At 40.9% G+C, this 12,291-nt stretch overlaps 1 protein-coding gene across 1 annotated transcript in view; it reads left to right on the forward strand.

Moving 5' to 3' along the window:
- Positions 1 to 5,086: 5,086 nt before the first annotated feature.
- Positions 5,087 to 12,291, forward strand: part of LOC115019154 (A disintegrin and metalloproteinase with thrombospondin motifs 2-like) — a 29,895-nt gene continuing 22,690 nt past the window's right edge. Inside the window, exons 1-3 of the mRNA XM_029448548.1 lie at positions 5,087 to 5,211; positions 8,273 to 8,712; positions 9,965 to 10,160. Coding sequence (XP_029304408.1) covers positions 5,151 to 5,211; positions 8,273 to 8,712; positions 9,965 to 10,160 — 697 coding nt within the window. The 5' untranslated portion in view covers positions 5,087 to 5,150. The remainder of the gene's footprint in view (positions 5,212 to 8,272; positions 8,713 to 9,964; positions 10,161 to 12,291) is intronic.

Raw genomic sequence — 12,291 nt, forward strand, 5'->3', positions numbered from 1 at the left:
TCTGGGATTCATTGGTAAAAGTGCTTCAGGAAACACCATCCTGGGACAACCAGACTTTGTGTCAAAAATGTCCTTTGGATCGGTGACCAAACAAATCTCCAAAGAAACTGAAACTAAACTGTTTGGGAAACCGATCTCAGTGGTCGACACTCCAGGAATATTTGGATCTGAGGGGGAGATTCAGGCTCGTGTGTCAGGAGCTCCTGCAGTCCTCCAGAGCGTTTGTTCCTGGTGGTGGTTAAAATAGATCGATTCACCATCGAACAGAAGAACGCTGTGGAGGCAGCTCTCGGAGTCATTGGAGAGGACAACTTCACCAAATGTTGCCTGCTCTTCACATCAGGAGACGTCTTAAATGACATGGTGTTGGATGAGTTCATCAACGAAGATCCAGAAGGTCGACTGAAACCATTCGTTGAAAGGTTTAACGGGAGCCATCATGTGTTCTACAATAAAGACAAATCACAGGATCAAGTCAGAGAGCTGCTGGAGAAGTCAGGTCACCTCAGAGGTGAGTCATGATCTCATACAGGAACATGTTATTTATTGTTTATTTTTGCAGGGACGTTAATTTGTATCTGTTGTCCGTGTTCATATTATGATGATATGAAGCTATGTCATATCATGTTTTATATCAAGCAGCAGAAGAAGAAGAAGCAGGAAGAAGCTCGTCAGACATCATTAAGAAACAACTGGCTGTCAATCAAACAGCTGATGACTTCCTCCGAGGTCAGTTACTAAAGAAATCTTTATTTTTTTGAAAACTTTATTGACTTATCAACCCAAACAAATGTGATCATGTTGACTCAAATAAACTTTATTGACTATTATTTATACTATAGTACATTATTTAGTATATATAGTATATATTATAGTATATATAGTATATTATATAGTACATACTATGTTATTAATCATGTTATTAATCTTAGTCAAGGAAATAACTGTAAACATTGTGATAGTACTAATGAATTAATATTGATCCTCACTGTGACATACATGCAAACTGTTTTGTTAACATTAAATGTGTAACATGAATTAGCTAGCTAATCCAACACCAGCATGTTCTTTAGATCTCGCAGGGGTAGAAATCCCAGTATCATTAGCATACATTCGGATGCTAACATCTGGACATACTTGAGGAAGATCGTTTAAATATATATACTAAATAAAATGGGCCTAAAATAGAACCTTGACCTTCTGTACAACTATCAAATATTCCCAAATATAATTAATTAGTTTACAACGCTGCTGGCGCTGAACCGGAAGTGAGGGGGGTAGCATAAGGTTAATACACAGCCAAAGTCATGATCTCACTTCCTGTCTGTTATCTGTTCCACCAGCTTCTGTAACTCAACTCAAACTGTCGTTCAGGATTTCTGTCATCAGTCTTCTGAACAAAGCAGCGTTACAGACTAACCACAGACACCTTAAGGTTTTAGGACAGTCAGTCAGAAGTTCTAAAAAATCTTGTTTTTTATGTTTGTCTGTGATGTTTTTCCTTCAGTTGATCCTCCATCGAAGGTCGGCAACGTGAGCAGGAGGATCGTGCTGCTCGGTCTTACTGGAGGAGGGAAGAGTTCTTCAGGAAACACCATCGTGGGGTCGGATCAGTTTGCTTCAGGCTGTAAATTTAATGCAGTCAGTACAGAGACGACCTCTGAGTCTAAAGAGGTGGAGGGTCGTAGGGTCAAGGTGGTCGACACTCCAGGATTCACTGATCAAGTTCTGACTCCTAAACAGCTGTTCCTGCAGATCATGAAGGTGATCGAGGTGGCCAGTCCAGGACCGCACGCCTTCGTCGTCGTGGTCACATTAGGCAGAATCACCTCAGCAGAAAAAATTATGTTTGAGATACTGAAAAAGTTGTTTGGCAGAGATGCTCTGAAGTATGCAATGGTGCTTTTCACTCATGGAGACAAGTTAGGAGATCAGTCCATCGATCAGCTGATCCAGTCCAACACACTTGTGAAGAACCTGGTCTCCATGTGTGGAGGTAGATACTGTGTGTTTGACAACACAAAGAGAGGGAACAGGGAGCAGATTAGAAACCTTCTGGATGCAATAGATGAGATGGTCACTGCTAACGATAGAAAGAACGACACCAGTGAGATGGTCCCAGTTAATGATGGAGGGTACTACACCAGTGAGATGTTCAAGGACATTAACACAAGCAAACTAATGAAAATGTGGCTTGCAGTACGTAAGAGCTGATCAGACAAATAAAGAGCATACTAAAGCAATGGGGAAGTAAAAACCAAGATTATAGTAAAAAGGGTTTAATACAGCTGCTGATGAGTGCGTCATGAAGTTTGATATGGAGGCCCGATAGAGGGGGTGGGGGGTTCAAAACATTTAATTTTGATGTGACAGCCAGTCAAGGCTTTTGTTTTAACCACATCAGCTACGTTCCCATCATCATCGTATCCGGGCTGCTGGCCGTCTCAAGACAGATTCTGTCCTTTATTTGGTTGTTTTGGTCGAAAGAAGCCCATTGGTCCGACAGTCAGCAGAAGCGCATGTCCACTTATAGGATTTCATTGCTCAAACATATATTTCTGCAGGAGATCAGGTGAAATCGAGGGCCGTTTGAATATTTTTATATGCTTGTGTGCAACGTTTCATAAAACCTCTAAAATCTGTTTTTATACATTTCCGTGCACATTTTTGGGACCAAAGATTTGCACTTAGTGTGAAACTGCTGTTACAGTTGGAGGCGTCCTGTCAGAGTTCATTTTTTTATAATAATTTATGGGACTTCTGTAGTTGCAGTACCGCAGGTGACCAGCGGCTGGATGGAGGCGCTGTAACACATACATTAACTCATGACTCGGTCTGAAGAGAAAGATTTTCATTTATAACTAAATATCCATATATTCAAATGACTTTGACCAGTTATTGAAGTTTATTGATTCTTGATTTAATCTCAGTTAGTTTGCGAACTGGTTGATATTAATGTTCATAAACACTGTCATTTGTCTTTAATATATAAATCCCTTTGAGTCATTTTATAAAGTTTAACATAAATGTTTCATTGTTTTGATCATGACGTCAGTTTTAATGTGTCAGGTGTGAATTACTGGATGATTAAATGTGATAAATAATTCAGTGTGAACATGTTGGAGGATTTATTGATAATCTGTTTGATTTAATTGATTTCATCAAAATAAACAGAAACATGTATCTCTACTCTCTAAGTTTGTTATTAAATTGTTGAATGTTTTCTTGATTTTTCAATATTATTCAGATATTATAACCTCTTGTAGATTGTTGGACTACATCTTCCTGAAAGACAAATCTAAAAGTTGTCAGCAGAACTTCAGGAAACATGAACAGATTTGGATAATTTGCTGAAAGTAAAGTTTTAGTTCAACAGTTAAAACAAACAGACTTCGACATTACAGGTGTGCATGAAGTGACATATTGGTATATAGATATATATTATATATTTTTGGTATTTATTTCTTCTTCCTTTCTGTTACTTTGCTCGGTGAGTCACCAAGGGGCACTGTAATGTAAGAGCCACTTTATAACTAACACAATCACAAATGTGATTAGTTTGACTTTCTGACATTTACATTTTGAATCTTCTTTATTTCTTTAAAACAATTTAGCCAAACAAGATGCATTTAAGTTAGTGAGCAGTAACAGTGGAAACACTTCTCCCACAATGCACTGCTTCTCCCTTCACTGGCTACCAGTGGTTTCTGGAATCTGCTTCAAGACTCTGGTGCTGGTCCACCATGCTGGACATCCAGGACACGGTCGAACCAGGCACCCCAGTACGTTCACTTCGCTCTGCGTCGGCCAATCGGCTCGCCACTCCCTCACTACGAGTGGGACCCAGAGACCCTCAAACAAAACCGCCTGTTTGCTATCCTGCTCCAAAATGGTAGAAGGACCTCCCCATTGATGTGAGGACAGCAGATGGTCTTCACACCTTCTGCAGAGTGAACACTCACAACTGTTTCCACTGCACCTCGAGGAATGAAAAGTTTCTGTTCTTTGTATGTTGCACTTATACTGGTTTGGCTTATTTGTAGCTAATAGTTGAATTCATATTCTAGTGTTTCTGTATGTTGCGCTTTTGTTTGTCTTATTTGAAGTTATTTTTCTGCACTTAAAGGATTTCACCTGTTTGAAGTTAAAGTTTGGGCATCTAGTAAGGAGCCACCTGGGCACCTCCCTAGCGTCAGTTAAATGAACTGTGATATAATGAAACAGGATGTGAAGCAGAGAAATGCTTCTTAAACATCAGACTTTATAACAACATTCATGTGTTTCCATCTCTATAAACCAACAGTTTAAACAGTTTATAGAGTCTGCAGGAAAACGTTCAGGTGAATGAAGAAGAACTTTAATCAATGAAAATGTGATATTTAAATACTTTTTATTACTGTAAAGTAAAATAACTAAAGTAAAGTCTGACTCAGTTTCAGGCAGCAGCTGCAGTTTCCTGCTTTTTCTGTTCTACACAATATTCCATTGAATAATTGGACACTAAAAAACATGTCGACGTCTGCTGACAGTTTACTGGGTAAGAAAACACATCATCTGCAAAACATCACAAAACAACGAGGATCTGTTGATCTCGTTTTGTTGAAGCAACCAAGATGGCGACGCCTAAAAACCAAGATGGCGACCGGCAAAATACCACTGAATACAACTGGAGGCTTCAAACCGATGTTTGACGTCTGTACCTGGTTAGTACTTGAGCTGCTGTTTCATTATTACTGACAACATTTTATATAACTGCCTCCATCTAGTGGACTACAACAGATACTACAACTGCTGTGTGTGTGTGTGTGTGTGTGTGTGTGTGTGTGTGTGTGTGTGTGTGTGTGTGTGTGTGTGTGTGTGTGTGTGTATGTGTGTGTGGGGAGGGGGGGGTGAAACCATGACCACCTGAAACAACTGAGAAAATACGGCTGTAGTTGTGCAGAGTGGAGGACTGAAAACAAACTACTGCAAGTCTGACATGTCCTGCTGCAGAGCCGTGAGGGGGAGGAGTGTCAGGCAGACAGGCAGGCAGACAGACAGGCAGGCAGGCAGACAGAGGGAGGAGATAATGAGACAGTGTGGAGGAGTGTCTGTTACAGAGTTCAGTCTGCACGCAGCAGCTCTCACTGAGTCTCTGTCTCTCGCTCAGGATGGACCAGCTGGGTTTTGGATTATTGATGATTCTGCTGCAGTTCCACAGTTTACACTCAGGTGAGCTGCTGCATGAACATCAGCACACAAATATATATATACATATCTATATATATATAGATATGTATATAGTGCAGGAAGTAAAGAACTCATTGTGCAGAATAATATGTTATATTACTGTTTTATAATGCATGTGTTCATCACTTTAATGTTTAGCTGGTGAAGGAGGAGCTTGTTTTAATGACTTTATAATATCATTTATTACACTGATGAAAATATTCTGCTTCATCTACTTATTGTAGCGAGATATTTAAAATGACTTTAAGCCGTATCATGAGAGTGTAAATACTGATCATTCTAAACACACAGTTTATCTTGAGACCGTTTCTAGATTAATGCTAAAGAGGTGTGATGTCATCTTGTTCATGTGGGGTTTAACCTGAAACCATGTGCTGCGTCTCCACCTCACAGCACCGGGTGCTTTGGCGCCAGGTGCTGTGTTTTGAGTCCTCCTCGTGTAGACGGGTTGATCAGCTGTTTGCTGCTTGAAGTTGCCGTGTAAACGAGACTCTGAGTCCTTTCATCTGCGACCAGAGGAACGCTGCACTTCCTCAGTTGTAAGGTAACAACACAGAACTGCAGGGAAGAAGTATTTCTGTGTCCGACCCTGAAGGCAGCATCTCTGGTTCCACAAACAACCAACAGGATGTTTCATTAGATTTTGGATTATTGCAAAAAATAATCTCTGTGGCAAAGAAAAGTTTATGATATTTACACATGTTGTTCAGCAGGAGAATCTCCACATATTTACACTTTTAGGATTTTTGAAGCATACATTTAATCTTCAGAAATAAAAAGCTAACGTTAGACTATAAAGGAACTACAGCAGGTCACATGTCTTCACCACCGCTAAACTAACGGAGGCTAATGTTAGCGTGAAGACGTTTAGTCTCATTTAGTCACTTGTTAGAAACCAACGTTTTTAAGATGACTAGAAGCTTCAAAATTCATGTCTCATGTCAGGGTTTAAAGAATCATAATGCTGACTCATGTCAGGGTTTAAAGACTCATAACGCTGACTCATGTCAGGGTTTAAAGACTCATAACGCTGACTCATGTCAGGGTTTAAAGACTCATAATGCTGACTCATGTCAGGGTTTAGGACTCATGAGTTATGAGTGTGTGTTAGGGTTTAGGACTCATAATGCTGACTCATGTCAGGGTTTAGGACTCATGAGTTATGAGTGTGTGTTAGGGTTTAGGACTCATAATGCTGACTCATGTCAGGGTTTAAAGACTCATAATGCTGACTCTTGTCAGGGTTTAGGACTCATAATGCTGACTCATGTCAGGATTTAAAGACTCATAGTACTGACTCATGTCAGGGTTTAAAGACTCATAATGCTGACTCATGTCAGGGTTTAAAGACTCATAATACTGACTCTTGTCAGGGTTTAGGACTCATAACGCTGACTCATGTCAGGGTTTAAAGACTCATAATGCTGACTCATGTCAGGGTTTAAAGACTCATCATACTGACTCATGTCAGGGTTTAGGACTCATGAGTTATGAGTGTGTGTTAGGGTTTAGGACTCATAATGCTGACTCATGTCAGGGTTTAGAACTCATAACGCTGACTCATGTCAGGGTTTAAAGACTCATAATGCTGACTCATATCAGTGTTTAGAACTCATAATACTGACTCTTGTCAGGGTTTAAAGACTCATAATGCTGACTCATGTCAGTGTTTAGAACTCATAATACTGACTCATGTCAGGGTTTAGGACTCATAACGCTGACTCTTGTCAGGGTTTAAAGACTCAAACTCCCATGATGCACCTCTGCTGCACCACCACACCAAACTCCCATGATGCACCACCACACCAAACTCCCTTGATGCACCGCTGCTGCACCACTACACCAAACTCCCATGATGCACCGCAGCTGCACCACCACACCAAACTCCCATGATGCACTGCTGCTGCACCACCACACCAAACTCCCATGATGCACCGAGTGGCAGGAAACACAGGCCTCCCTGGAGTTTGTGAATATTCACAGACTTTAGAAGCAGCACTGTTGTCCTCTTTCTGTCGCTCCGATAGTTTCTTCCTCTCCGCCATGACGCCCTCTTGGTGTTTCCAGAGTTATAAAGCGGCATAGATGAAAGGTATTGATAACCTCAGACAGTCCGTCTACTCCTCCCTCGTGGAAACACTTCCACAGATGGAAACTGTTTCTGTTTCTGACTCAGAGAACTTTCCTCTCCACGTTCTTCCCATAAATCTTTGTGTTTATGCGTCTCTGACGTTTGAGGAATGTGAGGGATTCAGATCATATTTCATCATATACTGTGTGTGTGTGGGAGTGTGTGTCTGTGTGTGGGAGCGTATGTGTGTGTGTGTGTGTCTGTGTGTGTGTGTGTGTGTGTGTGTGTCTGTGTGTGTGTGTGTGTGTGTGTGTGTGTGTGTGTGACCTTTGACCGCCACGACCTCAGACAGAAACACAGCAGCCTACTTCCTTGTTAAATCACTGCACACACACACACACACACACACACACACACACACACACACACACACACACACACACACGTCACTCTGCTCTGATTGGCTCTCAGTTCCAGATGTTTAAATCTTTTTGTTTGTCTTGAATGTTTTCAGATTTAAACATGTGAAGTGTTTGTTTTAAGCGGAACGTGTATCAGTCAGCATTACTATATGTGTTATTAATATTATTATTATACTTATTATTGTTATTATTATTATAAGAATACTTATTATTATTATTAGTATCATTATACTTAATATTATTAATATTATTGATAATATTGTTTGTATTATTATTATTATTATTTATATTATATTATTTATATTATTAATATAATATATATATATAATATATATATATCTGAGTTGTATTCATGTTTTCCAGAACACGTGGGGATAATTCTGGTTGTTTTCTTTCTATCAATATGAACAACATGTTCCGCTGTAAGTGAACGCTGTAAACATCGTGTAGCGTGAGGACAGTAAAGACTCTTCAGATAATGTTCGTACTTATTGAAGCTGAAGCTCCAGCTGCTGTTTGTCTCCGTTGTTAACGCGCTCTTCTCTCTCAGATTCTCTCCGTCAGGTGTTACAGTCCGCTGTCGTCCGCCCGATCAGGACCGACTCAGAAGGCCGCTTCCTGTCAGCGTCAGTGTCCCACCGCCAGCAACGCAGCAGAAGACACGTCCACTCCGCCAAGGACACGCCCAGTGACACAGACAGTATACGACATGAGGTGCCACCGTCCAATCAGACAGGGCGCGGCTGGAAGGGGCGGGGCCACACAGCAGAGGAGGCAGAACTTTTCTACAACGTGACGGTGTTCGGTAAGGAGCTGCATCTACGGCTGCGCCCCAATGCTCGCCTCATTGCCCCCGCCGCCACCATGGAGTGGTGGGAGGAGTCAGGACGCAAAGTCTCTCAGCCAATAGGAGATGCCGGCTGCTTCTACACAGGAGACGTGTCCAACATGGAGGACACGTTCGTTGCCATCAGCAACTGTGACGGGCTGGTAGGTGTCTCCTGATGAATTCCCCCTGTCACTGTCCAGATGATTTACTGTTCAGATGTCCACAGTCCAGATGTTCACCCTGTCACTGTCCAGATGTTTCACTGTCCAGATGTCCACTGTCCAGATGTTCACTGTCCAGGTGTTCACTGTCCAGATGTTCACCCTGTCACTGTCCAGAGGTTCACCCTGTCACTGTCCAGATGTTCACTGTCCAGATGTTTCACTGTACAGATGTTAACTGTCCAGATGTTCACTCTACAGCTGTTCACTGTACAGATGTTCAGTGTACAGATGTTCACTGTCCAGATGTTCACCCTGTCACTGTCCAGATGTTCACCCTGTCATTGTCCAGATGTTCACTGTCCAGATGTTTCACTGTACAGATGTTAACTGTCCAGATGTTCACTCTACAGCTGTTCACTGTACAGATGTTCAGTGTACAGATGTTCACTGTCCAGATGTTCACCCTGTCACTGTCCAGATGTTCACCCTGTCACTGTCCAGATGTTCACCCTGTCATTGTCCAGATGTTCACTGTCCAGATGTTTCACTGTACAGATGTTAACTGTCCAGATGTTCACTCTACAGCTGTTCACTGTACAGATGTTCAGTGTACAGATGTTCACTGTCCAGATGTTCACCCTGTCACTGTCCAGATGTTCACCCTGTCATTGTCCAGATGTTCACTGTCCAGATGTTTCACTGTACAGATGTTAACTGTCCAGATGTTCACTCTACAGCTGTTCATTGTACAGATGTTCAGTGTACAGATGTTCACTATCCAGATGACACTGGACACTGACAGCAACACCTGAACACAGCAACATCTGAACACAGCAACATCTGAACACAGCAACATCTGAACACAGCAACACCTGAACACAGCAACATCTGAACACAGCAACACCTAAACACAGCAACACCTGAACACACTGACAACAACACCTGAACACAGCAACACCTGAACACAGCAACACCTGAACACAGCAACACCTGAATACAGCAACACCTGAACACACTGACAGCAACACCTGAACACAGCAACATCTGAACACAGCAACACCTGAACACAGCAACATCCGAACACAGCAACATCTGAACACAGCAACATCTGAACACAGCAACACCTGAACAGAGCACAAACACACATCCCATTCTCTGTAAACTAAATGTTTCCTTACACTGTGATGCTTAGATTGTGAGTTAGATTTTCTGTACAGTGACAGATAAAAATATGTGTGTGTGTGTGCAGGCCGGGATGATCCGGACGGGTCAGGAGGAGTTTTTTATTGAGCCGTTGGATCGTTGGAGGACAGGAAGAGAAGAAGAAGCAGCAGAAGAAGAAGCAGCAGAAGAAGAAGCAGGAAGACGACACATCGTTTATCGCTTGTCAGACATCATTAAGAAACAACTGGCTGTCAATCAAACAGCTGATGACTTCCTCCGAGGTCAGTTACAACTAAAGAAATCTTTATTCTTTCGAAAACTTTATTGACTTATCAACCCAAACAAATGTGATCATGTTGACTCAAATAAACTTTATTGACTATTATTTATACTATAGTACATTCTTTTGTATATATAGTATATAATATAGTATATATAGTATATTATATAGTACATAATATACTACATACAGTATATATTATAGTATATATATTATAGTATATATTATATAGTATAGTATGTACTATACTATATAATATATATATATATTATATAGTACATACTATACTATATAATATATATACTATAATATATACTGTATATAGTATATTATATAGTATAGTATGTACTACATATAGTACTCTATGTAGTACATATATACTATGCTATATATAGTATAGTATATATTATATAGCTATATATAAATATAAATATAACAAAGTAGTTCAAATTTAAAGCAAATGAATCAACTAAAACAAGTTAAACTGGAGGAGAAAAAAATCAAATGAAATGACTGAAGGACAAAAGCTTTAGATTTTTCTGCATGTTATTCCTGGTGCATCAAAATAAAAGTATGTACAGTAAAAAGGAATTTACTTAAATTCAGTCATTTAGCTCATTTCAGGGCTAAAGCTGAAATGATTTCAGTCAGTGTTTGAATGTTACAGAGTATTTCTACATTTAGGTAGTATTACTTTAATACTGGATTATTATCTTCAACCAATGAACTCAGATTCAAACAGCAGCAGTGGATGGAAACCAGCAGTAATTCATGTTTTATTTTGAAGGTTTTCTGGATATTCAGTTATAATTTGAGCTTCATTTGAAATGTATTTCACAATAAAACACTTACAGCATTCACATTCTTCAGGAAATTCTTCTGTAATTACATGTTGTGATGTTATGACAGGTTAAATATGAGAAGTATATTTAGTTTCATGAACGTTCAGCTCACGTTATAAACTAACCCTGTTTTTTACAGTGTAGCTGCTAAAACGTGATTCTGCAGAAGGAAAGAATCAAACTGAAAACACAGAAATTGTTCCAGGAAACTTGGCAGGGAGGACGGGAGCTTTACAACACACACACACACACACACACACACACACACACACACACACACACACACACACACACACACTCAGGCTGCAACGTGGCAGTCAGAGTTTCAGAGTTTTGTGGTTTTGCAGTTTAGAGGTTTTGGACTCGAGTTGACGATAGTTTAGCTCGTCTCCGTCACTGAAATGTGTTCATCTTTTATTTCACCTCAGCTCAACTCGACCCGAGCCGCGGGCGCTACAGACTAACCAGCAGATGTTTTTATAGAGATCACAGCGTTTATATAAGCAGGGCTTATGTTTCAAAAACAGAAATATCAAGATAATAACAATTAAACAGTAAGTAAAGTTCAGTTAGTTCAGACCCTTTCACAGAACGCTTCACAAGAACAAACATTATTAAAAACCTTAAAACTGAAAACAACAGCAGACAGCACAAGGCCAGTTTGAATGAAGCCAGATGATCGTTTTAGGATTCATCTTTAGAAGCAAAACAAAGTCTGAACTCAAACAACGTAACGACACAGCCGGAGTGTGTATCGAGTGTGTATCGAGTGTGTATCGGGTGTGTATCGGGTGTGTATCAGGTGTGTATCGAGTGAGGATCGAGTGTGTATCGAGTGTGTATCGGGTGTGTATCAAGTGTGTATCGAGTGTGTATCGAGTGTGTATGAAGTGTGTATCGGGTGTGTATCGGGTGTGTATCGAGTGTGTATGAAGTGTGCATCGGGTGTGAATCGAGTATGTATCGGGTGTGTATCGGGTGTGGGTCGGGTGTGTATCGAGAGATGTGTTAAACGCTAGACCGAAACAGACCCTGTAGTGTTAATGGGACCGCGTGCACGTGACCAGCACAAGGCCACAGCGGTTTTAAAGGGACAGTTCGGACAGACAGATCCGGCTTGGCTCCAGGATCTGCTGATCCAGATGGGACCGGCCAAAGACAAGTTGGTGGTCGGGAGGTTCTTCCACGCGGTCCTGGAAAACCTGTACGTCGACTTGAGCTGTTCAACAGTGTGTGCTGCCGGCAGGTTTTCTAAGAGACCCTGGTGCTCGGAAACACTCCGGGTTTTGT

This window comes from Cottoperca gobio, chromosome 14 (assembly GCF_900634415.1).
Source record: "Cottoperca gobio chromosome 14, fCotGob3.1, whole genome shotgun sequence".
NCBI classification, from domain to species: domain Eukaryota; kingdom Metazoa; phylum Chordata; class Actinopteri; order Perciformes; family Bovichtidae; genus Cottoperca; species Cottoperca gobio.